The 27,979-nt window shown below is 39.9% G+C and overlaps 2 protein-coding genes across 2 annotated transcripts; one reads left to right on the top strand and one right to left on the bottom strand.

Moving 5' to 3' along the window:
- Positions 1–368: 368 nt before the first annotated feature.
- LOC139745063 (uncharacterized) lies at positions 369–21,120 on the bottom strand. The gene is made up of 20 exons (XM_071655480.1): positions 20,916–21,120; positions 19,772–19,976; positions 18,998–19,164; positions 18,411–18,537; positions 17,915–18,085; positions 17,195–17,280; positions 16,837–16,953; positions 14,506–14,620; positions 13,912–14,087; positions 12,518–12,763; positions 11,579–11,787; positions 10,619–10,756; positions 9,765–9,902; positions 6,898–7,126; positions 6,049–6,253; positions 5,225–5,425; positions 4,173–4,430; positions 3,193–3,341; positions 2,167–2,383; positions 369–508 (listed from the first exon to the last, which is right to left on the bottom strand). Exons 1-20 carry the CDS (start codon positions 21,075–21,077, stop codon positions 369–371), a joined length of 3,456 nt encoding a protein of 1,151 aa, XP_071511581.1. The 5' UTR covers positions 21,078–21,120.
- Positions 21,121–21,945: 825 nt separating this feature from the next.
- LOC139708132 (splicing regulator SDE2-like) lies at positions 21,946–26,639 on the top strand. Its single transcript, XM_071620112.1, has 7 exons — positions 21,946–22,064; positions 22,805–22,922; positions 23,428–23,539; positions 23,905–24,074; positions 24,709–24,826; positions 25,411–25,732; positions 26,412–26,639. Exons 1-7 carry the CDS (start codon positions 21,960–21,962, stop codon positions 26,637–26,639), a joined length of 1,173 nt encoding a protein of 390 aa, XP_071476213.1. The 5' UTR covers positions 21,946–21,959.
- Positions 26,640–27,979: the final 1,340 nt, after the last annotated feature.

Genomic DNA, 27,979 nt, shown 5'->3' with positions numbered 1-27,979 from the left:
ATTGGCACAGTAAACCCAGTGCCGTATATAAAGAGAGTCTGGCCAACTCGCTCTTCGGCTCATGAGTTTTGAAGCCTGTGATTGGTCAAAACGGGTCCTGTGATCTTTGAGGAGCCATGTCGTTACCAAAGTGCGCTCATACGCAGTGCCCATTGTTCACTACCCCTTATTTGGTAGGTTTTCATTATTAACACGTAATACGCTGGGCAACGACATGGCGTTCAATTTAGTAGTTGACTAGACTCTTTTTATATACGGCACTGAGTAAACCCCATAGCATTGTACACACTGTCCAAAGTCCCTGGCACAAAAAGTATTAATGCCTGGACAACTGACATCCTGGGTCGGCATCCCCCTTGCTGATGTCACTACAGCCACATCTTAAACTTGAAGAAGGCCTGCATGTCTGGGTCGTCCACTGACTTGTGATTGACAGCGGCGTAGACGTTCATCAGAAGCTGGTTCTTGAACTTTGCCTCCAGAATCTGCACATATTTCTCCAAGCAACCTGTCATTGATAAAAAAAGTAAATAAAACAAAACAAAACAAATAAAACATTACACAAATCACAATTATGTCAATACATGTACAAAGAAAATTTTCAATCTCTTCATATTTATCAATGTACGTGACCCACATGCAGGGATGCCAACCTTGTAAACAAAAAGCAATATTCCTGGCCAAAACTAGAAATGTCGCTACAGCGACTGGTTATACCCCCGCCAAACAACATTTCATAAGCTTTGGTCAAAACAACATTTCATAAGCTTTGGTCAAAAAACTGAGGAAGTAGTTAAATCCGCAAGATCTTTCCTTGATCTTCTGCCATTAATATGCCGTTACCATGGCAACGTACTTTCGGGTACTGTCGAAAAATGCGTCTTGCACATCTACAACCAAAGGCACACATCTGTACCAAGTTTCATGGAAATTGGGCAAAAACTGAGGAAGTAGTTTGCAACACAAAATTTTCCATCATTTTGGCTCATAATATGTGAGCTGTTACCATGGCAACATACTTTTTGTCACCGTCAAGAAATGTGTCATGCTGACCTATATCCTAAGACAAACATTCAATATGAATTCCATGAGAATTGGAAGAACACTGATGAAGCAGTTTTGCCATGAAGCATTTTGCCCTATATTTTACCAATAACATGCCGTTACCATGGCAACGCACTTTTTGCCACTGCGGAAATATGTGTCTTGCACATTAACATATTCAGATGAACATCTGTACCTAATTTCATAAAAATTGATCAAAAACTGTGGGAGGAGTTCGCGACGCAAGATTTGTACCCATTTTTGCCCATAATATGCCGCTACCATGGCAACGTACTTTTGGGTACTGTCAAAAAATACGTCTTGCACATCTACAACCCAAGGCACACATCTGTGCCAAGTTTTATGGGAATCGGTTGAAAACTGAGGAAGTAGTTCGCGACGCAAGATTTGCAACGGACCGACCGCCCGACCGACCGACCGACCGCCCGACCGTCCGCCCGACCGTCCGCTGATTCCTATATACCCCCTTCAAACTTCGTTTGGCGGGGGTATAAAAAGTGCCAAATATTGCAAAAAGGGAACAGCTGGCATATCTGCACATGTTATGTCACGAGGGTTTATCCCCCCCCCCCCCCCCCATGTCGCCAAGTTTGTATCCGCACTCTAAATCTGTGTTTTTCCCATATCAATTGTGATGATTTCGGGCAAGCTTGAGATGGAGCTTACCTAAACTTGTGAAAGAGGAGGGAAAAAACTGACTCGTCCCCTTAGGTCATATTTGTCACACATGATAACATTTTGGAGAGCATTTATTCAAGAAATCTAATACATTAGCGAAGCAGTATTTGATGATTCTTTTGACAACTGTGCTATTCATTCAGTAAATCTAGTTTCACAACTGTACTCTTTTAAGTTTGAACTGTTCAGTGCCTGATTGTGATATATTCTTTGATATAATCTCCTTTTGAAGGCTTACTGCACTACAAAAATAAAACACAAATCTGAGATAAATGAAAGAGAGTAAAAACATAAAGCACTTCAGTTTGCAATTACTGGAATATATATGCAAATGGAAGGGGTCTCTTTTGTCCACTGTAATCTGATATGTGCACAAGTGGTCACTGCCCCTATATACTTTGCATTCAGAAAGAGGACACCCACCCTTGCCGAGAATCCTCCCATAAGCAATCATGTGCTTCTCCAGTCTCGCGTCATCAAACTGCTCGTGTTTCATCAGGAGACGGACGATCTCTCCGTGGAGATAGGCGTCATCGTACGACTCCTCCTCAGAGAAGGGGTAGCGTGCATAGACGTTCACAGCCTCGAGGGGCTCTGTCTTAACCAGCAAGTCTGCTAGCTCAATGTAGGCATCATGAATCTAGAAAGGGAATATGTTCCTGGATAACATAAGCTTCATTGTATACACAGATAATGAATATTTTGTTTTGTTTTTGCTTTTGCTTTTTGTAAAATCTTGATCACCTGGATCTTTCAAACTTGCAGTAACAACAACAACAAAATGACAACAAATTGCTCCAGAACTGTGCAAGAAAACTATGGGTTTGGATGTGTGCATACACAACTGACCTCTTTTCTGTTATTTTTTTTGTAACTTAGCCAGTATGAAATTGAGGAACAATAGGAGTACTCCAAATTTCTCTAGCAGTTACATGCTAAATTTCCTGTAAATAAAGGCAATCACGTAATAGTTTGATAGAACCTGTCTGAAAGGAAACGTGGAAGAAATTGAAGCTAGATTTATTAAAGTATTCATGCAGTAGTAGCAGAATATATAATGCTGTACCTGACTATTTGCTATTTACAGGCACATACTCAGGGGCGGATCCAGGCGCCTTTACAAAATTAAAGGGGGGCCCATGCCCCCCTGCCCCATTTTTTTTCTTTTTATTTCTTTTGTTTTAACAAAAAATAAAGAGGGGGCGCGCGCCCAGTGCGCCACCCTCTGGATCTGTCACTGCATACTTCTATAAATAGAGCCAATTCTGCCAACAACAACAAAAAAACACACAATGTCATCCAGTCAAAATTGCCATAATCAGTTCAGTTTTCTGGGTTATACCATAGCCACATTACATACTAACTACCATGTTTTTGCTCTTTAGATCCATATTATGTTATTCACACCCTTGCTGCTTCAAGACCTATCTTGCCTCCCCCTGGCTTTACCTGTGGTGCCATGGTGATGACGTCTTTGTACAGCATCTGGGATTCCTTTGGGTCCTCCGTCTCTTTGGCAAGCGCCCTCGCAAGGCCCAGTCTGGGAAGGTGACTCATGCGGTTCAGTGGAGCGTTGGTGGGAACCGGGGCTGCTTTGGCTGGTTCTGGGTACAGGACATACAGAGATACATATGAACTACAGTATATCAACCGAGTCTAACTTTTCGCGAATCAGGTATTCCCGACGATTTCACGAGTGGTTAAATTCGCGATTGTGGAATACTGTAGGCCTATTGAACGGAGAAATGTATATATGTGTGCGACACATTCTTATCGTGATCAGAGTCATTATTTTCGCATGTCTTCAATTTCGCAAATAGCACCTGACTCGCAAAATCTGCAAAAATAAAAGTCTCGTGAAATATTTGGCATATACAGTATTATCCAACCCCCTTTGACAAGCCATTACTTTTAAGTTTTGCACTCACTACATTGGTATTTGATATCCAGTGATTGTATTCAAGAGGAAAAATAAATCCAACCTGAAATTTACTAACTATGATGTCACAGTCACAACAGCCATGATACATCTATGCATCTTAAGATTTCCTCCTGTATACTGGATTTTCATCTGAAGCAAATCTGTAGAAACTATTTTCATTTCAGTATCAAGTTAGGATTAGTTGGGGGGGGGGGGTCATTTTGTGCTAGAATTTCTGTTGCTTGTCTTGGTGGCTTTATGAAATGAACATGCATTACTGTAATAAGCAGTAGACATAAAAAGAAAACAAAAACCTGACTCATTTGAAATGGCAAATTGTCTGCATTGGTCATATGCCTCCAGACATTTTTTTAGTCTCAGCCCAAAGTGATCAACTGATAAGTAGTGTGCTGTCTCATACACCTACACCTGAATTAATGGGGAAACAGAAATTTTGTCAATCAAAATCTGCAGTTAATTAAAGTAAAACCCATCTGATTGAGCATACCAGGACTTGCTGCCTTGTCCTTGCTTGGCTCTGGAGATGTTGCCTTTTGCTGGGTAGCACTCCCCGATTTGCTGGGTTGGCCTGCCTTAGCTGGAGCTGCCTTAGCTGGAGCTGCCTTAGCTGGAGCTGGCTTGGCTGCATTGGTTGTGCTGCCCCCTCTGCTCCGGGTCGGGGCGGCCTTGGCTGGGCCAGTGGTACCCCTCCCCCGGGCTGCACCTCCCCTTGGGGCTGCTGTGGTCTTGCTAGCACCACCCCTGGCTACAGATTAGTGGTACACATGACATCGATCAGAAACAAACAAAAAGTACCATGGTAAACCATAGGATTGTGCAGAGCAACTCAAGATCTCAATATCATCATACATCATTCAAGATTATTAATGTCTCTGATATAAAAAATGATACCTTAAATTTGTTTCACTCGAGCAAGGGATTCACAACAGTAGTAAAGCTGTACTGTAGAAACAACAGCTCAAATGTGAAAATACGATAACATATGGATTACAATTACTGGTATTACATGTAGATCCAAGACCAACCTAACCATGATGCCAACTGATTACTTCGGTAAACAACAATTCTATCAGAAAGTGCCAGTTGTTGTTTTTTAATGTGTCTGTGTGTGCATCTGAAATCTTGAGAGGAAATGGCTAAGCAAACTTCAAGAGGCAAGTTGTACAGAGACTCCAACTCTCCCGTTTTTGACGGGAGATCTCCCGCCGAAAACCCATTTTTGCAAAATCTCCCGTTCTCCCGCTGGAGATTTGATTTCTCCCGCCCTGGCTCTGTGTCTCTTGGTGGAAAGGATTTCTTACTTATTGCTATCTTACGTTGAAAAAATAAGCCTTAGATAGCACCAGAGAACATCTAGAACCCTACGAACTTCGCGCTTCGCACACATCAACTTGGAGTCTCCCGTTTGCTAGGGGTTTCGGGCGGGAGAATCTCCAGATCAGAAGGTGCTTGGGGTTGGAGTCTCTGGTTGTACCTTTGCTGCGAAAAGAAAAAAAGAGAGAGACTATATTCCACTATGAGTCTGCCCTTCTTACTCACTTGCTGCCCCGCCCCGAGCTGCACCCCTGGCTGGTGTGGTGCCCCGCCCTGCAGTGGTCCCTCTTCCAGCAGGTGCACCCCTGCCTGCTGTGGCCCCCTTGCCCGGTGCTGCCTTGGCCGCTGTCCCCTTGGCTGCCTTCTCCTCTGCTGCTTTCTTTGCCTCCTCCTCCTTCTTCACCTTCTCCTGCCACCATCCTTGCTCTGTTGGTACCATGGAAACGAGATGCAACTACAGACTTGAGGAGCTGTTGTGGTTCAGTGGATAACACCATGGACTGTCAATTATACGGTCCCTGGTTCAAGTCCCCTGGCTATAACGGTTGCGCCCCTTGGTAAAGCATTTTATCCTCATTGCCTACCTGCATGTGCTTCACGGATTTGCTTCCTTAGCAGCCACACAAAACGAATCACAGTTAAATCAATTCATCAAATTATAACTGCATTCAAGTTTATTCAACTTGGAACTAAAACACAAACAGGTGCTTTTAAGGTTAATGCAACTGCTTGTTCTGTCAGAATCTATTACATTCACTGAAGAAACAATGGAAAACTTTTCTCACAGACAATATACCACCTAACAATATTTGGGTGGTACAATTATTTATTGGTTACGGCATTAACATGTTGATGTAATGTGTCCAGGCGGGTGTTTCATGAAGCTGTTTGTTAAGTTACGAACTACTTACGAGCGACTGGTGATCAGTCCTAGTGCTGAAGTATGGAAATTTTGATATGTATAGCTAGCACATCAGAACTGATCACCAGTTGTTCATGAGTCGTTCGTAACTTTACGAACAGCTTTATGAAACAGGGCCAAGTCATACCTTTGAGCTGGGGTGGTAGCTCCCCACCGATGCTGGGTTTGCCTTCCTTCTCAATGCTGGCCCGGAAGGACAGCCTTGCATCAGTCAGGGCCTTCTTTCCGACATCTGACCCCGGGTCGTTGTCGTACGTGGCTAGCTGTGCCGTGCCCAGCTGACACAGGGATTGGCTATTGCATGGCTGGGCAATCACTCCCCTTTGACAAGTCTGTAGTTCGGGAGACCAAAGCAGGAAATTAGATCATTCAAATATCCTGTCTTCTGTTATTGTTTGATTGGTTTTACAGAATTTATTGATCAAAATGTCATAGCAGCATAATGACATGAACACTGGAAAGATAATGTAATGACCAATATCAAACTGAAAGATCTGTTTATCTTAATGAATCAAACAATATCAAACAAAGCAACCAGTGCTAAGTGACAGACAGACCCGAGTCATTTTTTCCCCTTTATTTCCATCCTACCCTTATGCAATGAGACTGTTGCACAAATAAATATATCATTAGCTGTCATATCACTTCTGGGATGACAAAACCATCTATCTCAAATTTTGGAGAAAATTACTTTTTGGAGTAATCGTCAGATAATCAGTCAAGTGATGTCCTGTCCAAATCCTAGCTGTCTTAACCCAATAATGAAGCCACCACGGCATGTCACAGGAAAGGCAATCACATTTGTTAAAACACCATACTTCTTTGCTTTCCTGAATATTTGACATTTTTGAGTTTATAGGTCTGAATTGTTGCCCCAACAGGAATGTGTTTTTTCTTGAAAAGTCTTGTTGACTAGTTTCATTCATTCAAATGTTTTGTTAATGCTGACTAGCTGTTTAGCGGTAAGATGTTTCACCTGTTCCTGCAGCTTGAGCACAGTTTGGCTCTGGGGTAAGGTGGAGCAGCCGATGAGGGCAGAGAGCCGATGGCATCGCTGGGCGATCCAGGCTGCGTTCTCTGGCTCCTTCCCCATCAACATCTCCAGGAGGGCGGTGTGGGCATCCAGCAGGATCCACTCCATGGACTGGTAGGTGTCGCCTCGCGAGGGCAGCATGCACAGATTCTGCCCAGCTAAGATGGCCGCACTAGAGAGATGCAGATATACAGTCCCACATTTCTTTGACATGTACTTGAATTTTGAGAATGCTATACATTTAGGTAATCGATTTAGGGAAAGATTTAGGGCAAGTGGCATTGCATATAAAGAAAAGAATACAGCCAATAATCCCCTCTATTATCGGTTATTCATATTGACCCTTCTCATACGATGCATTTCAACCCGTTTCATACTGAATTCTGAAATCCCCATAGTGTTAATACATAGATCAACAGGTTCCTGTATGAAACGGGTTAACCAATAACTGAAAGTAAACACCCACAGACTTTCTTTTGATACATAACCAACTGCACGATTTACTTGTCTACTGTAAAAGCATACATTATGACCATTTGTGACCGTGCACCTCAAAACGAACATAAAGTCGCACACACTGATTTTGCGTGAGGACTGAAATTAAGTGAAATGGGTCAACCTAGCCGAACTTGACTTTTTCATATTTTCTGAAAGAGCGAGTCTTCTTTTACATTATGCTAAAATTTGGTATCTTAAATTGGGCAGGAAAGTGCGTTTTTTTTAGCAATTTATCCCGAACATTTTTGGTAGAATAGTGTGATTATGTGTGTCTTTAGAATCCTTTTTTCATTTCTGAAAAAACCTTGTCCACACTCTTCACTTTCAACTCTAATAACTTTTGAAAGGATAGTGCTACTGCTTTGAAAGTTGGTATTGATTATGCACAGAATGTGTTAATGAGGCATGCTTAATTTCAGTTTAATCCAATAATCCCTTCATTGTTGTTACTCTGGTGGTTTACTTCCTGTTTTTTGTCCCATTCATCGCACAGCCAGCACGGTTTGGTAAAGATTAAGCGCTTGAATAGACACTGTACTTCAGAGCCTCTTTTCTCAGTTCACACTTTTCCTGAGTTTGTGATTTCTTTCCAAAAATTTAGATAGGTTAGGAGAGTCCATTTGATTTGAGTTATACATCATTTTAAAGCTTAAAGTCTGCTCTTTCAGAATATGGTCTTAACTAAAAATTCATGTCTGGCGACTTTTTGTTTGTTTTGAGGTGCAGAGTCACATTTATTCTTCAAAGCAAAAATCACTATTCACCAAATAAGGCATAAAGCTCAGATTTGGTGTCACACATCAAAGCTCATTTTAGATCTTCACCCTCACCCTGCTGAAGACACATTAATAAATCAGTATAAGGTAAAAAAAAGTATGACCTAATGTTATATATGCTATGTTTTCTTCTCTGTGTGTGCGCATTTAAGCATGGTAATTTTAGTATTCGATTATTACTGATTTGTATGTGATTGTAATTGAGACCAATTGTTTGGTATTTGATTCTGTGAAATGTTTTTAATTAAAGTATATCAAATAATGTACAAATATTGACCGCTTCAGAGGAGGATAGTAAGTTTTACCATGACCCGAAAGAAAGCAGTCGATACTGTATACACAAAATATTTCGCGAATTTCACGAGCCAGGTGCTATTTGTGAAATTAAACACATGTAAAAATATTGACACTGATCCTGATGTGAATGTGTCGTACACGTGTACATTCTCTGTTCAGTACAGGACTCCACAATCACAAATTTAACCACTTGCGAAATCGTCAGGAATTCCTGATTCGCAAAAACTGAGACCCGTGAAATATATGGTGTATACAGTATTTGTTTTATATCCCTCTCGAGCATTTCACTAGAGTGATGACAAGGTTACCTTTTGGAAATGTGCAGGCTTAACGTTAGTTCTAGGCCGTGGCAGTGCAGCTGTGCATGCAGCGCGTCGCGAACAACACCGCTGCGCTGTTTAATGTAATACAATGTAGGCCACCATGTATTCACCGTTGTTGATTCCTCCGAGCTATACGTTACACAGCCAGCAGCGCAGAACTGCGAGAAAAGAAGGTCCAAGACCAGAAGTAGGCCTAAAGTGGCTTCGTTATCCAGATCATCTTCAAAATCGGTTTTAGTTTCCTAAAATAATTCCTAAACTGTACCGGATATGATGTACTTCTGCTGCAATTTACGAAATTCCTTTGCTACTTGAAGCAGAGAGATTTTCAACTGAGCTGAATTGCATTGATCACACACACACCCCATCGCACCACAAATTTTCATGATGTCATTGGCATCGCGCTAGCTAGTATCGCTACTACGCGCACTGCGTACATTCTAATGTGAGAAATTTAGATATCAATCACAGAATCACTATTGCGTGCAGATCATGGATTCCCAAATGTACTACGCTAGATAGTAAGTCTTTGCACCGCATTCAGCTGCTTGTAGGTAGCTAGTAAAACTACCCCATTTTCGTGCTCTGTACAATCATATTGCAAGAAACTTTACATGAGGGATATAAAGTAAATTATTGTATAGTTGGTAATTATGTTTAATAATGTAAGATTATGTAAGTTATGGTATAATTTATGATGGTTTAAGTAAGGTGCTTTCAAATTCTGTAGTTAGCACTGTAAAAATTTAAATCATTATTATTATCATTATGAGAAAGGCATATATGCCTTTGAAGACACAGACACGTAAAGTGACAAGTCATTATATATTGATAACTTACACAAAGAAAAGAACAGCTGTAAAAATCTAAGAAAAAAAAGATACAGAAAAGAAGCATTGTGTGAAGCTGTCATTACCTGTGGAGGACATCTGAGGCAGTGAGTAAGCCAGCTGTTGGTGTCTGTGTGAGGAGCTTGCCAAGCTCCATACATCCCCTGAGCAGCTGAGGGCTGGACACTCGCCACAGATCTTCAGCATGGAGACCACTAGGGGCACTGTGGGATAAGCAGCATTGGAGATGGGGACAAATTTATGTTTGCTGGTGTACGAGTGAAATGTCACTCAGACGAAGCTCGCTAATATCATCTCTTACTTTGGATCAAATTTCTCGCAGTAGTGTAGGGTGGAATACTTCTGTCACACATGTCTCTGTTTGAGGCAGAAAACTGTATACACTTCACTGTCATAAAGGTAATAATATTTGCATGTCACACTCAAGTAGTCAAATGCTAGAACTGCAGGATGCTGAAAACTCTCGAACACCAAGACAAGTAATTTTCATACTCTGGCTTTACTACATCATATCATATTATATTGTAATTTTTGATACTGCTTCACATGTATAACTTGCAAGTACTTTCATTAGAAATGAAATTCGAATTTCATTTGAATTTCTATAGTGTAAAGAAGTAACCAGTGGAGGAAAAAGTTTTCTTGTTTATTACCATGTTACATAGGTCACTGTGATTATCAAACATGAATTTCTCCAATTGGAAATACATTGGCGATTCCAAATACACAAATGGATCGAAATGTGGGTAAGCCACATAGCAAATGAAATGTTATTCCATATTCGACATGCATCCATGCGGAGCTACTCCAGAACTCATGAGAGGTGCACAAAGAACCTTGATTAAAATGTAAAATATCAGTCTTCTTAGCTAAAGGCTGTTAACAAAGGAGTCGAACACAGCGCTACAATAGAACAAACCTTTCAGCCCCCTTCTCAGCCTCTTGAGTTCTCATTTCCAGCAAATACTGCACACCATCATTGAGGTAGACCATGGCTTCTTTGGCTCTGGGTCCAGGACCGCCTTTCTGCTGGACTAAGGCCAATCCTAGATAAAACCTGCAAGAACATGCAGACATTGAAGCGACAGACAGGACATGAAGTTTTGCTGGCAAAATATGATCTGCGATTTATGTCACTACCGCATGAATGAACATGGCCTGCATACCTGATAAACGATGTTGACATCACTTCATCATCTACTGACATCCTTATAGACAACTGTTTATGCTTACTGCATGCATTTTTATACCTCACCACATTATACTTCAATAGTCTGCAGCTTGAAAACAAATGCTGATAAAGATCATACAGTATATAGATAGTAAACAGACATATTCTGTGTGTTCTATATATGCCTTAAACACCACAACATCTTTTATCAGATTATGAGCTATATACACAAATTATATTATCCACTTGCCCACATTTTTAGTGATATGTGGAAAGGTACAAGAAATCTGCATCCTGTAGCAAGCACTGACAGTTAGGAAGAAATCTTGTCAGAGAACGATATTCCATGACAGTATCAGAGTGTGCCATGTGATGCTAGTATGTTGTGTCTATTCCATGATAAGATCACTGGTTTCGTGTCTCAGAAACAGTGTATTTTTAATTAATTATCTCTTTTTTTTTCAAACAGAGGGGAATATACCAATGGACTTAAAATAATTACTTTTTTGTTTCACCATTCATTTCCTTTGCAGTGGTATTATCAAAAAGAGGAATTTTGGTTGATTGAAGAACAAAATGCTACAGCCCCTCAAACATTACCAACCCCCCCCCCCCCCCCCCCCCCGCCCCCAAAAAAGAAAGAAAACACTCCCACAACAGCAACAAACAATGACAAAAATAGAATGTCTATTATATTAATGCCCTTACCGTGCAATTGGCATGAGTGGCTTCAGTCCCACAGCATGCTGAAGTCTGACCACCGCATCATCCATCCGGTCCTGTAGCAGTAGGAGTCGGCCAGTGTGGACATTGTAGAGGACGTTGTTCTGCTCCAGGGATAGGGCGTCCATGAACTTGAGACAGGCCTGGCCAAGGGGATTATTCTCATCAGCCGCTGCCTGGGCAGCTTTGCCACCCTGCCGAGAATAAAATCATTTGACGATTAAACTGCAGTCTGATACGGGCCAATACTACTTCAGCGAGTGTATTGCATCAGTTTTATTGCCAGATGTACGATAAGCATTCATGGGTGATTCTTCCCCAGTGTACACATTCAGAATACCTCACATGTGAGATAGTTTTGTACATGAAGAAAATGTTTATGCAACCTGACAGAATTCAGAGAACAATCTGATGTCACTGTCGTTAGTGGATGTTCTCCTTGATCAGAAATGTAAATGGATGTGAATTTATATTAACAGCACATATAATAATGTTTCCTAGAATGTCTTGAGCACTATAGGGCCTAGTTTGTGGCTACTGGACGCAATATAGCCATTGCATTTTCGATGGATGATGATCCACTGCACAAAAACACCTGCTGCATACTTGATCAATCACATGCATCATAAACAATTATCATAATCAAACCATATGTTTCCATGTCTACAAACATTGCCAATTTAGAACGATCAAGTTTGAAACAAGTCAAGGCTGACCTTCTAAGGAATTGTGCTGGTCAGGGCTGCACACTAACCCACTTTTATTTTCTACTGGTCCTGTCCCTGTCGGACCAGTAAGTACCCAGTTTTTTTTCCATTTTTCACTGGTCCATTCCTGAAAAAGGTACTGGTCCTACAGTGATTTTTAAAAGTCTGGACCGTCGGACCAGTGCCCGTGTGTAGCCTTGGCTAGTGTTTGCCATACCTGGGTAGCCTGCTTGGATTTGAAGACGTACAGCTCCTGGACATAGTCTGCCTTCTGGGACTGGCCGCTGTTCAGCAGGTGCTTGTACTCCTCATCAATGGCCTGGAGCTGGCGAGAGAGAGGGGCGTTGGCTCCCGCACCCCTCTGCTGACAGATAGCTTGGATGTCATCCTCCTTGCTGCTATCCTTGGATTTGGTGCTGAGGCCCAGGGAGAGGGTGGCCATGCCATCATCGATGTCATCATCCTGGAAAGAAAAAGTGACATCATTTTCTTTCCAAGCTTTTATTTTTGCGGGGGATTAAAGGGGACCTCCGGATGATTTTCAGACTTTTACATTTGAACAACTATAAATCATTTAAATTGAGTACAGAGTTACAGAATTTATAGTGATTGGGATGAGGAATGAGAATGTTTTCAAAATTTATAACAGATTGCAATGAACAAGGATGATGACATGGCAGCCTCACAACAAGAATGCATGAGTTGGGGCTCACGGAAGCAGAACAAAAGAAGAAGGCATGCAAATGATTCTTCACAGGTGAACAGAACTTGTTGAGCAAGTGGTATTGTAATGGAATTGCACTGCTACATTTCTGAAATATATGAGGCTCTGATGTCATCAACACTGTTCAGTGTAATTTGTTTAAGATTTTCAATTTATTGGTTTCTCTGCTCAAGGATCACAGCAAATTCCACGAATCTATACACACAGCTGTTGATTTATGTACTACATGATGTGAAATTATGAAAATCGTCCGGAATGTCCCTTTAATTTTTGCGAATTTCGCAAATCACACTTGGATTGCAAATTTAACAACACATGAAAATGTTGCCATGCCCTAGAGTAATAATGCATTTACATTACAGCGCCGGCATCAGTTTGCTAAAACAACATCTCCTGAAAAAGTTTGTGACCTCCTCATTCACGAAAATATCTGTACAGAAACGAACAGCTTATACAGTATATTCTTCATGCAGCAGCATACAATGTAACTTACCGAGGGAAAAACAAACCAGATTAAGAGAACATTCAAATATGCATTTCTCAGAAGTAAGCGTTCTTGCAAGCATGCTCATTTCTGCCTTGCTCTCCCATCAAAACTTTTATATTTTACTCTATTACGGTATCCATCTTCTGATATCAGCTTATCTACATAGCCATAAATATATTTTAAAGATACAATAAATAAAAATGATGTTTCTGTTATCTATTAAATGTAGTCAGAAATAATACCATACAGTTTCACAGTATTTGTTTGTAAACTTAACAAAATTATTTCATACCTCATACACAATATCATGCAAACAATTCAAATGTCTAACCAAACAGATATTGATTTATTAGGGAAAAGGGCTTTTATTTTATGGACCTCTGCATGTACGTCAACTTACATCTTTCTTCAGTCCAAACATATCCTGAGCATAGTAGGTCTCCTCCAGAACAAGGCCCAGCATGAAATGCAGGTTAGCTTGCTTTGGCTTCTGGCTTATAGCACAGGCTAGATTCACTGCAGCCGAATGTAGAATGTCCAGTGGTGAACTCCCTTCTTCAAAACGTGATGATTGTCCTGGCAGAGAAAAGAGAACCGACAAAATATCCATCAAGAAACCGTAAAATATTCACAGCAAAAAGAGTGAAAAGAAAAAAAAAAGGAAAAAAACTGAACATCTTTTTTGCTGACCACAAAAGCTACCTGTTTTGCAACTTGTGCCACAAATTCTGCCTTTGTTGACGGCAGGCAATATGATTCTCTCTGCACGTTTCATATTTGCCGACAACAACTTCTATCTAGATACCTGTTTGACACTCTGATACGCTCTGGCTGACCACAAGTTGTATGCACCTTACATTATGACTTCTGCTACCTACAAGTAATAAATTTCTAATTGTATGCTGTATCTTTACTGACAAAAGCTTATATATTTCTCACTCTACATCATATCTTTACTGACTATATGTTATATATTTCTCTTTATATATCTCACCTTTCTTTGGTAGAGCATTCCTATATTTCTCAATCAGGCCCTCTGCTCTGGACACAAGTTGATCCACACTGCCCCTTTCCTCAGACATCTGCAGCTTCTTTTCCCACGCATGGCTCTAGAAATCCAACAAATACAGCCAGCTTTAATGATGCACAACCATGGCATTTCTGTGCCAGGGACTTTTACTGGTGTGTTCAATACCATGGCAGGTCTACCAACATTCCCACATCCAAATCAGGGAGATTCCACACAGCAATCAGGGAGATATCTGTGTGTTACATGCATTTCAATGGGTAAAAAATAATTCCCAAATCAGGGGGATTTTAATATTCTCTTATTCAGACATGAACAGATTTTGACATTTTCAGGGAGACTCCTGCAGAATCAGGGACTTGGCAGCTCTGCCATGGCATTTTGTGTGCCAGTAGACTCTCAAAGCACACGAGGTTCAGCCACATGTGGACAAAACAGCATCTTCAGACAAAGTAATTGTATCAAATGTTGAATGACATGCCCTCTCTACTATGACAACTAGTTATGATAGTCTATTATTTGCACGAATATGGCTTTAAAGGGGAAGGCTAGTAACTGATCAGTGGGAATCAGTGGAAATGCTGGGAGATGATTGTTCCAATTCTTATGGGATTCATTCAAGAGTTCATTGTATATCTATTGTTGTGTGAAAATGATTTGCTTCAGAATGGTCTCATATTCAAGTAATGTGCAGTTTAATGCTTCCAGGTTAGCGTCCCTGGTCAGTGACGGAGCATTAATCTGCACATTACTTGAATATGAGACCGTTCTGAAGCAAATCATTTTCACACAACAATAGATATACAATGAACTCTTGAATGAATCCCATAAGGATTGGAACAATCATCTCCCAGCATTTCCACTGATCAGTTACTAGCCTTCCCCTTAAAGCTACAAACCTCATACCATATTCCATATCCAATTATATAAAGATCATGCACTTTCATTGATTTTGCACAAAACACAAACACACTTCATCTTACATTTTTAATAAATGTATTGATGTGCAAAATAGGAAGAAAATAGATATGATGATAATGAATAACATTTATATAGCGCTTAATACTGATGTTTCTAAGCGCATAAATATGAATTTGATTGATTGCTTGAATGTTTCTGAAAAAACATTGCCTGAAATTAACTGCAACACTCCTATTTTACAAAAATCATCTATTTCCATCATTCCATGATAACATAAAAACAATTAATGTTGTCACATATTGCCTGATTCTTCCTTTCTTTACATGACACAATTGACATGGCTAAAGGATCTACTGGCATGCCCTTTTGACTAAGGCTGTGTTTATCAACTCCTTTTCTCTGCAGAAACAGGTTATCCAAACAGCTTTCAAGGAATTTTTACGAGTTGATAAACGCAAAGCTGTTTTGAAAGCCCTTTAGGAAAGCCTTTTACGAAAGGGTGCGTCTATCAACTCTCCTTTCTCGGCAGAAAGAGGTTATCCAAACAGCTTTCAAGGAATTTTCACAAGTTGATAAACGCAAAGCTGTTTTGAAAGCCCTTTAGGAAAGCCTTTTCGAAAGCCCGAAATTTGTGACGATCCAAACAGGTTTCCTTAACAGGTTATCAGAAACCTGTTTGTAAAAGCCTTTCGAAGTTGATAAACGCAAAGCTGTTTTGAAAGCCCTTTAGGTCGCCCTACTGCGGTAACGCAACCGTGCGTTTCCAGTTTCTGAAAAGACGCGCACCACGTAAAGTGCACACGAGTACGTGTACACAGGTGTATACATACAGCTGTGTGTAATGCACGCATATGCTTGGATCAAGGAGGTGTTTCTCTCACCAACAAGGTTTGAGAAATAGAGTAACAACAGTCTCATTCCCTTTGATCCCATGTCTCATGCCGCCACTCAGAAATATTTGAAGTATGTGCTAAACTGGAGCTGCCTCACAGATAGGAAGACAATTGATTCATGTGGCATTGTATCATGACTCGTCACTCTCAAAGGAAGATATGTCTTTATGATGGTAATTGCTTTTCGCCGTCCCGTCTTAGAAAACAAGCAGCACATTAATAGTACAGGCAGTCAGGGCTTTGGAAAGGGCTCTCGAAAGGGCTATGGAAAGGGCTATCGAAAGGGCTATCGAAAGTTGATAAACGCAGCCGACGAAAACAAGCGGCACATTAATAGTACAGGGAGCAGACAGGGCTTTCGAAAGGGCTATGGAAAGGGCTATGGAAAGGGCTATGGAAAGGGCTTTCGAAAGTCGTTTAAACTGGGGAAAGTTGATAAACACAGCCTAAGACACAGGTGTAAATTCCAGCAGTGGCAGCATACCTTGATGGAATGCTTGAGCTCCCTGTTGGTGTGCTTACTGGTACACAAGTTTGCCTTATGCCACTCCCCTTCTTCCTTGTAGATCTTGCGGCTACACTCTTTGCATGTCTCTGTATTCTGGTTCGGAGGACAAAGAGCAGGTAAAGTAAAACAGGATTGGTAAACAGTAGTATCTGTGCATTGTTGTGAGCAGTCGAAGTTCAATAAACACTGCTTTTGACGACACGTATAACAGTAAGCATGTATTTAGTCTTGCAGAATTTTAATACCTTGTCAATTCATAGTCAGCAATTCAAAGAGATGAGAATACATCCATACTAAAGATTTTCCACTTTTAGGGCACTGAAAACTGACTTACCTCTGGGTCACTATCAAGCTTTGGTCGCTTCTCACAACACTTGACATGACTTCCAAGAAGGCTGTACTTAATCTTCTCAGCACACCCTGAAAACATAGATCATAAAAATTGGAGTTGAGATATAAGTTTGGCAAATAAAATTGATGTTTACATTTGTATCATTCATGAAAGCTGCTGTTACATTCATGAAAGTGTCATCCCAGTGACAGAACAGAGAAAGAAGTAAACATATCCCAGTTGGAGTATTACCCATCAACTCTGTAAGAAAGTATATGGAGCTTAACCCATTGAGGACAATCCTAAATATACTCCCACAAGTGTCTATGGGAAATGCGTGTTGCAGCAAAATCAGTCCATCCTCATCGGGTTAAAATCTGTTTTTTTTTTTTGTTGTTAACCAAGTCAATGACATGACTTTTTGGGGGGTTTTACAAGGAGAAAATACCAGTATGTGAAACAGAATGCTTTCGTTCAAATCTCTGTATAGCATTCCCTGTAGTGTTTCTATTCAAAGCCCACCATTCACAGGATCGACAGAGACAGTAAATACCTCACTGAATTACAGATCAAGTTAAAGACTGTCTCAAGCATTCAAACACCCATCAGATCCAAGATGGTTTTTCAGCACAACCCTATACAGGTCATGGGATAAATGAATAATGGGGATGATACAAAGAAAAGTATTCACACATTTTAAAGATAAAAACAAAATAAACTTACCTCTGTAAGAATAGATGCAAAAGATTATAGCATCAGACATTTTCTTTTCAAGTCCTGGTTCTGGAACCTTCCACTCATTGGCCAGGGGGGAACCATCCAGTGGATCCACCTTGGAGGTCCTGGTCAGCTCATCAATGAGCGGCTCGCTGAAGACATGCTTTGGTTCTGAGTCTGGAGATAGATTAGGATGGAGTGAGAGATAGACTTATGAAATAGATATATGTACTTAGGAAAAAAAGAAAGAGAGAGAGATATAGAGATGGGTACATAGAAGGCCAAACAAACAAAGATAAATACAGACATACACCACAGCTCAACTAAAAAGAATGTGCATATTTGTAAGTGATATACAAAGAATAAGCAATGAATGCAAATAAAACTAAGTTTAGATTAATGTTTTCAAGTACAGCTATGCATATCTAGTCTGGATTGACCAAGAGAAGAGAATAGGTAAGGAACATAAGCATCTATGACAACACTGGAAACACAAGCTTACCTTTAACACTGCAGGGCTTGTACCAGGGACCAATGGTGATCGGACATTCAAACTGCATGGTGTCCTTGGAGTCAGCAAAATGGACAGCCCTGCCGAGCCACTTTTTGATAGCACCCAATGTGTATATCTGGATGCAGAAATATGATAACATTGTCACTTTACATCAATTAGACCTTTTACCCAAACCTTCTAACATCTGTCATTTTGAATTGGCAAAACACCAAAACTTGCAATAAGAGGACCTGAAACTTACAGAGTGCTTGCTATATCACCCATCCTTCCCTACAGTACGTATTACAGAGTTGCAATTAGGGCTTATCATGACACAGTACTTATATGTATATATATATATATATATATATATATATATTTTTTTTTTTTACATTAAATCAAATTCAATGCATTTCTGTGATGCCTTATCATTTGAATTTCCCCCAAAACAACAAACTTGGAATATGGAGGAAACTCTGACCACTGTCAATACAGGACATCTTTGCATATACATGTATATTTGTTTATAATATATCAAAACAATCATATATGTAAAAGAGTGGCATTTGAATGAGAGCAAATCAAAGAAGAATCACCTGTTTGTTTGAGCCATCAGCTGAGGTAACTTCAACTTCTACGGTTGTCTCTCCAACTAAAAGGTTGACCTCTGATGTTGGGTCTTGACCATTGACCTTGACTACATTCTTCTTGTCAGGGGCAGACGGTGAAACTTTCAAGGTGCTTGCAGTGAATGGAAGAATACCTGAAAGAACAAAAACACACCAGACACTGTCAAAACATATTAAAAATTAACCTTAAATTTGCCTGAATAGGTGTTTTGCTTTATATGCATAAATGGAAACAATTCTGTATTTAACCTGTATTCTTAGTCAATCAGACGTATTCACAAACAATGTTGGATAAGAAATGACTTTGTATAAATGCTGACACAACCAGATGCTACCTATATGCAAATGGCAAAATCAAACTGAAATAAATCATTGTTTTAAATATCAATTGATTAAAGCAGTGCAATTTTCATACTGAACATCAATTATTGATTGCTCAAGATGTGTGATGTGCCTTTTAAACAAGAAATATCATCTGTCATATGAAAAATGCAAAACTTGCTATACTCACCATATCATAACAATCCCCCCCCCCCCCCCCCCCCCCCCCCGACTAAATACTGATTAGTGATAAGGTTAGTGTTAGAGTAAAGATTAGGGTTAGGGTTAGGTTTAGGGTTAGAGTTTGGGTAAGAGTTAGGATTAGGTTCAGGATTTGGATTAGGGTTAGGGTCAGGGGAAGGATCTGGGGCAATTGTCCAGGGGTAGTTGTCCTTGAACTATATCAATTATCATACTCACAGGTGTAGCTGAAAGTGTCTGGGCTGAAATCTGGATACAGGCTCCCTTCTGAAACCTTAATAGCAGCGAGGGAGGCATCCTTTGCTGACAGTCTTTTAGCATTGATGGTGTAGACCTTTGTGGTGCCATCTTCGGCAGACACCTCAATCTTGATGGCCGTCACTTTGCCTTCGGGTAGATCTACGGTTCGTCCGCCATCACCTCCCTTACAGCAGTTGAAAAAAGCAAGGGTAGAAAGACTGAAACAAAGTTGATATATTCAAGCCATCACAAATCATTCATCTGTTCATCAATACACAGCTCGGCGAGTTCTCAGGTTGGACTGGCTTCAAGTTATTCATGCACACTATCAATAGCTCAAGAAGAGGTGTGCAAGTTCATATGCAGAGTTTGTAATTGTACTCTACAATCAAATTTGCAGGGCATTGCCATTATTGTTTAGATCACCATTGCACAATTTCACTATAGCAGTGCACCTTGAGAGCTCAATCTCTATCACTGAACAAATGTGAAGACAAGAACAACTTCATACATATTCTCTTTTTTGGACCACTGACTGGATGACGTCAGTAATCATGGTAATTATTGTAATTTAGTCCCAATAGTCCCTAGAAGACCCTCGGAAGTGACGAACACAAGGTAGTACTAGCTGGTCAAAACCTCGACAGAAAGATCCATCTGTCCGGAGGAGACTTTTATCTTTTTGATGCTATCACTCTCCTCCAGAGGGATCGATCTGTGAAGCCAGACGCAGTCTCCGTGGAACATATATCCCTGACAACCAGATACAGACCAATCTTTTGGTCAAGTCAAAATCACGACATGGAACAGTACAGTTCGACCTCGATTATCTGGTCTCATTTTATCTGGAAATCTCTATTTTCCGGACGTGTTCATGGAGTGAAGGACTTTTTTTTTTTCATCCAAAAATTGAGAAAAAACAGTGACTTTATCTTTTCATGGATCTATTTCACTAATTTCATAAGATGTGCATGACAGGTTTCTCAATATCTAATGAGGTAAAACATGTATGATTTTCACATAAAGATATACTTTATTTTTGAGCAGTTAAACTTTGGAAGTTTAACATGTTGATGAGGTCGAGGATCTACATGTACCGGTACCCATACATAAAATTTCTTACCACAATTTGATAGCAGGCGTTACTGTCACTGGTGAGGCAGTTCAATGTCAGTTTGGTGACATCGCTCGCAACTGTAACATGATACTCTGTCGTATTCCTGTTGAATTTGGGGTTGAGGGACCCAGGTTTGACGGACAGTTTCTCTAAATCAGCGTCATCCATGGCTGCTTATTTGTGCTCTAACGTTATAGATAATTGGGTACTGTTTCTTATTAAATCTTAGTGTATTAAACACATTTAGAAAATTCTAGTTGGACTTTTCTACAGTACAGTACACTAGTCACTACAATGACACTTTCTCAATGACTCCCAATATGAATGACCATGCTGGGATGATGCGGTTTCCGCCATCTCGCATCGACATCGTCCATCCACGGTCCACGGATCTGCGGATGATCCACCGAGCTCACGAGCTGTGCCGTAGGCGTAGTTTTACTACTTTTGTTGGGATATGCATATGCGCTGGGTAGACAGATCTCCCTCGACCCTCCTCGGCACACTATGCTCTAATCATCCGATCCCGCTCGCCTGTGGCCCGTGAAACATGAAGCCTCAGCCTGCAGTTACAGAATTCCGCGTTTCATCGGTATCGGTCTGCCTCGCGCCGGCCCGCGCCCGGTGATACTGCGGGGCCGGCCCGGCGGGGGCAGCACGAGTTTGTGTGCAGGTTTTGGCGTCTTTAGTGTCCCAGGTGTTTCCAGGGGCCACTATTATTATGTGCTATACTTTGTTTAGAAATAAGAAATCTTCTGGATTTACACAGTAGTTCTTTTTACTGCTATAGTAAAGTATTTTAAATCATAATCACTATATTCTTGAATAGGGAAGTAGAAATTTTTACCTCAAAAGTTGAAATATTACAGATAAATATGCTAAATTAAAACAAAAATGTCATCTGTCTATATCCAGCTAATGAATATAACAGACCCCCGTACCTAGCAGCCCAACTATCGATCGTCAGCTTGCCGCAGAGGGAGTAATTCTAATTTTCTAGCTTTCAAGCAGTTATTCAGCGTTGTTTCGACGTATGCATTGCTAGTCAAAATGTCAGTGTTTGTGAAAATATTCGATGGGACTCATTTTTGTTGTCCTCTTGAATTGTTTAGCTACAGTTCGACCGACCTTCGAGCGTTCATTTGTCATGAAAAGGTAGGTTCATAAAATGAGTGAGAAGATATCGTGATTGCCCTCAATAAGCTATGTCCCACATATAGATTTTTGTGTTAGTGCGATTGTGATTATTTTTGTGGCCTGTGTGCTGTGCACTGTGAAGAAGGAGGAGGAGAAGAAGAAGAAGAAGAAGAAGAGAAAAAGAAGAGGAGGAGGAGTACTTTCATGATACTGTATAAAGATAGATAGACTATGCATGCCAAGTTTTGTGATATATTATAATGGAAAAAGGGGCATTTTCTACCTCGTTTCCTGCTTGCCTAATGGCGATGCCGCACAGCAGACAGAGTGAAAAGATATCTCTGTTGAGTGTTGTGAGGGCCCGACTGTTATAAATTACGGCTGTACAGTGTAGTTAACAAGGAGACACCAAACAAGAGGCAGATTTATCTGTCTAATTGTATGACAGGATCAGCCTCATGAACAGTTTTTCCCTTCTTACATTACAACAATGTCAGACAAAATGTGTTTGCAAGACCTTTTGGGCTGCACTTGTTCCTCTTTTTATATCCAACAGTCAACACTGTTGTCACAAGTGTAGCTTGCGCTTGACACTGCAATACAAATAGTGGGAAATAGTGAAATACATAGTTCTAGATACAATTGTGTCAGATTGATATTGTAGATAAACATTGTGTTGTGCTTGATTTCAAATCATTATTTTGATACCCAGTGAATATTGTACCTAATCATCTGTTTTTGTTTTCTCCTATTTTTAGCACTTGCCATCTGAAGACATTCATGTGCTGCGTAATGGCAAGCCACTGCAGGATGGTGAGAGGCTTGAGCCGGATGCCACGTATCAAGTCATCCTGGGACTGAAGGGAGGAAAAGGAGGTAAGTCATCTTTCCCTACACATCAGGTGCCTGCATAACCTTTTATTTTGTTGACTCAGAACTAATTTATAAAAACTTTACATTTTTGCTTGATATGATTTTGTGCATCTTAAATGTAGGAATCCACCTTAGGATCCACTGCTTTAAACAAAGGAAAGGCTTTGACTTGTGTGGTACCAACCTAAGTTTGTATCTGGTGATCACTAATGCATTGCACAACAACAGCTTGCTTTCATTCTTTTTAAGCCCAAATTTGTATGCATTTCAATGTGTCCTTTGTTTGAAAACAGCTTTTTTTTTTGTTGTAGTTCAGCAAATAAGATGGCTACAATGTGTGTTGTCATAATTAGTGATACACAGACATCTCCTGTAAATATTGAGTTTAACATATCATTTCAAAACTGCAGAAAAGTCCTATTTTACCCTCCTTTTTTTTCACTAAATTTTTGAAGCTGGGATGCATTTAGCCATCGGTTTGCTATATCTTCTTCCATTGATATTTCAGGATTTGGTGCTATGCTTCGAATGATTGGTGCCCAGATTGAGAAGACAACAAACAGAGAAGCCTGTCGTGATTTAAGTGGAAGAAGAATGAGAGACGTCAACAATGAAAAGAAGTAGGTAGTGAATTTTGTAATTAATGCTCTTTCTGATCTTGATGATCTGTCAGTCTGTGCTAATAGCATCTTAACAAGGAATTCATGCCAGGAAGGTTATCACCATTTTTTTTTTCCTTCTCCAGACAGCCTGCATGATTGTCTTGTGAAATATGGGAAGGGTTTAGATGATACTTTCTGATGTGTGTGAATATACAATATGAAGAAAGGACGTGAATTTCAGTCACTAAGGGGAAATTACTACTAAGTGACAACATTTGAACTCTGATAGACACTATGCAGAGCCCTAATTGATGACTATCATTACAACTCTGATTTTCCTGTTTAAAATTGATTTTAATTATCACTGTTTGTTGTTCCAATAGTCTTCAGTCATGGATCGAGAAGAAAAAGCAGCAAGAGGAAGAGCGTGAAAGGAAGAGGAGAGAAAAACTGGAGAGGATGCGATCTCGACCAAAACATTTCTTTGTTGATCCAAGCTACGACAAACAGAAAGAAGCTGTAACAGAAAGCCTGGAGGAGGCAGTCTCTAAAGGTAATGTGATTCCCATTGTTTGCTTACTGTTGCTTGCAAAAAGAAGTAGAGAATGATCCTCTTTCCAGTCATTTTGTACCTCTCTTATCATTCACCACATTGGCAGACATTTCTGTCACAGTTGTTATCCACCCTGCTGATTTCAAACAAAACCAAACAAAACATGTAGCTTCTTGTTCAAAAATTCTTATTAACAGTGAGGCAAATTTGTATTCATACATATGTTTGTAGCCTCCCTTGAACACTTGTTTCACCATTCAGCTTTTTAAAGTTTTAATATGCCTAAAGAGTTTTATGTGTCGTACACTGTACACATCCTGCCTGCTCCTTGTCATTTAAAATCTTTAAAGCAGGAGCTGTCACCCGATTTAAGATCATCTCCCTTGTAACGTGTACCTCTTCCTGTGTTAGACAGACACAATTGCAATAAGATGCAAGTCTCAGCCATGTGTACATGATGTAATTGTCACATCACTGGAGACACAGATCATTTGTTTGACTGTTACAGGTGAATACAAGTTTGATTTCTTAATTTCAGCAAGTTTACATGCACTTCATTCTCTCCTGTTTGTATGTTTTTATGAATGTTGTACACTACGGCTCACATTAAAACAGAATCTGTTTTATGGCTCAGGTATTGAGGCAGCTGGATCCAGTGGTGCATCAGCTTCAGGAGTGAAAAGAGCTGTACCAGAAGATTCAGATTCAGATGATGATGTTGAGGATGTCACCATCAAGAAGCAGTGCATGTGGTAAGGACTTGTTTATTTTCTGTGTGTGTTCACAACATTAGTACTGAAGGAAAAAATGTACCATTTGATCGCACTAATTACTTGACTGAATGATTTCTGACATCTTGATAGTGTTCTCTTTATTGTACTCTTTGTATTTTTGTTGTGAATTTATCTAGTGGAATAAGTGTCATACAGTTGTCTACTCATGGAAAGTATTATACATTGAACTCTGCATAAGTCAATCTTGACAGGACTGAGGAAAATGTGTTGACTTAGGCAATATTTGAGTTCTGCGTGTACAGAGGAATAATACACATTAGGGTATGAATACTTATTGGGACTTACTACAAAGTTTCATCAGCTTAGCCGATTATTTGACATACTGTAGGCACCATTAGCCTACACTGAGTCGACTGCATATGTTGGTCATACTCTAAGCCTACCGTATTAATTTACACTGTATTTGTTGAATGTGCTTGTGCAATGTAGTTAACAAACTGGATGTCTACCCCACACAACTTCTGATGTGTTCTACCAGTAGATAAGTCCATACCCCACACAGAATTTGACACTTTTGGTTACTTTGTGTACTTCATTCATAGGCTTGGTGTTGAAGGCATTGATGAAGATGGTAGTGACAATGAAGATGATGATGATGATAATGATGATGTGAGAACAGAAGGAGCAATAGAACCAAGGGAAGGAGGAGAATCAAAGAAAGAAGCCATGGAGGAATCATCATCTTCATCATCGCCTGTAACATCAGAATCCAGACCAGAGGAGCAAACAAGCAGTGAAACTTCTCCGGAGGTGTCATCTGTGGAGGAGGTCACAAAAGGGCACTGCTCAACCCCTTCTGAAAATGATGCTGCACAAAATTCATCTTCATCAGTTACCACTGAACCAGGAACATGCAACATACCAGTAAGTAGCATATTGGTATGTTATGCCTTTCAAAAGCAGACTTGACTATTCATTCCCTGATTCAGGGATAAAATGCTCAAGTACAAGTGTAGTTCTTTGAACAAAATCATTGCTTCAGAACAAACTTAGGAAAAATTAAAACTGTATGCAATAGATGTTATTTTGAAATGAAAGGGAGAAACATTGTTTTTTAGTTTAGTGTGTTGTGTTTGTATTGGAGATGTTTGTGCATTTGTGTGGTTTGCTAGATCAGCCAGGTTACAGGAAACATGGGATATCTAAGTGTTTGTGCTTGATTAACTCTTGCAAAATGATAGCAATATGGCATAGTTTAGAACAATTTGGAAATATCAATTTTTGTATATGTAGAGACTGTCATCCACAAAATCGTAAGGTAGCAAAGTTCACTGAAATTGGCCCAGTATAAAACCTTAATTCAACGAGTTATACTTTTACGTTATTTTACATGATCTAATGGTTTGTACATTTTACATGGTATCTGTGCATTATGCATTTATGAGCATTGCTGCTGCTTGTGGATTACCTTGAAATTTACTTTAAATACCACATGCTAATATTCAAATCCATAGTTTGTTTGATGGTGCGCATCGAGACCAGATTATGAAAAATTGTAGGCCCCCATGTTGTGATCAATCTTTTTTTTTCTTTCTCTCTATAGCGGAGTTCTGGACCAGTAGACCTGGAGAGCGTCTCGTCGGTGGCTGAGCTTGAAGAGCTTGGGTTGGATCGCCTGAAAAACATGCTGATGGAGAAAGGAATGAAGTGTGGTGGAACGCTGCAGGAACGGGCCCAGAGGCTCTTCTCTGTGAAAGGACTTGATCCCTCCCACATTGATCCATCATTGCTTGCCAAGCCGGGAAAGAAAGGGAAGAAGGGGAAGAAGTAGGTCCTCTGGAGGGATCGTGTAATGCTAAAGAAACTGTCCTGCCTGCCAGGGTCTGTGTAGAATGTAAACTGAAGTATTTTTATGAGCTAATTTGTAAGATTTGGATGAAGCAGAATGTAGTTTTTTACCATCATAAATTAATTGATACATTTTACAGAAATTTGACTATTGCACATTTTACTGGTTACAACTCATCCTATGTTCGCAGAGATGTCACTTTTGGCTCACTTCTTTGAAAATTTACCCAAATGAATTTGGATACCAGGTAATTGAGAATACAGCTGTAACTGTCAAAGTTTGAAGGAAAAAATGCCTGACATGGATTTCAGGCCATATGTAAATATGTTTAGCTGGTAGTTTACTCAAAGACAGTTATAGTGGTCTTTTGTAGATAAATTCAGCTAGACAACCCTTTGTTCTTTTAACCCTTTGGTCAAAATCTCACAAAATATCATAACAATTTGAACATTGGTAAATTATTTCATTTAGCATCATATAGGTAGGATTCAATTGCTGCCTGGATAAGATTTGCCATCTTTGTGTTATTACATAATTGGGGGGGGGGGGGGGTGTCACACTCATGCAAGAATGATCAGATCAGTCTACTCAAAAAACGTAGATGACAGAAAATGATGGTTTAGCAGACTACTTTAGGTGACTCCAAGCTGCATGTGAAAGTGTCCCATACCCCAAAGTGTTTATTTTGAAATCTTGTGCATGTTTAAAGGTGGACAATTTTGGTTATGCAGATGACATTTTTAAAGCCAAGGACATTATTGTTGATCATGGCCTTATGTGTGCAAAACAAGGCATTCTTGTGCGAACATGTTCTGCCTGCAACTCTAAATGACAAAGAGGTAATAATGACTCATTTCAAGGTCACAATTTCACGTTTGTCACATGCATTTGAGTCTTTTAGTCTCTACTTCACCAGAAGGATCCCTGTAACATTCAATTATATAAAAGGGAGTCTAAAAAGAACACATTTCTATTTCTAAACAATCTGCCATTGGCTGATACGAACTGAGAAGTCGACACCTGGTAGTGCAGTACCAAAGCTGTATTTTCACAAAACTTTTTTTTTTGTAGACACTGTAAATGCTATCGTAAGGAAGCTACATCCAAGTGCCGTTTCTTATTTTGATACAGTATTTATTGCCCGTTTCATTTTTTTAAAAATGTGTTCTTCTGTGTCGCATCTTTGTAGAAGCACTAAAACCTTAATTTGGCCAATGCTCTGTAACAAATGATTGGAACCTCCGCGGTACACAGTAGTTAAATAAAAGACTCTAGTTTGTCTATTGCCAGATGTTTATTTTGCCAACCAAGCAAATTACAAA

The sequence above is a fragment of the Diadema antillarum genome, unplaced genomic scaffold (genome assembly GCF_040938485.1).
Source record: "Diadema antillarum isolate AM-2024a unplaced genomic scaffold, OU_Dant_1.0 scf00000036, whole genome shotgun sequence".
NCBI classification, from domain to species: domain Eukaryota; kingdom Metazoa; phylum Echinodermata; class Echinoidea; order Diadematoida; family Diadematidae; genus Diadema; species Diadema antillarum.
This window is presented reverse-complemented; position numbering and strand designations above follow the sequence as displayed.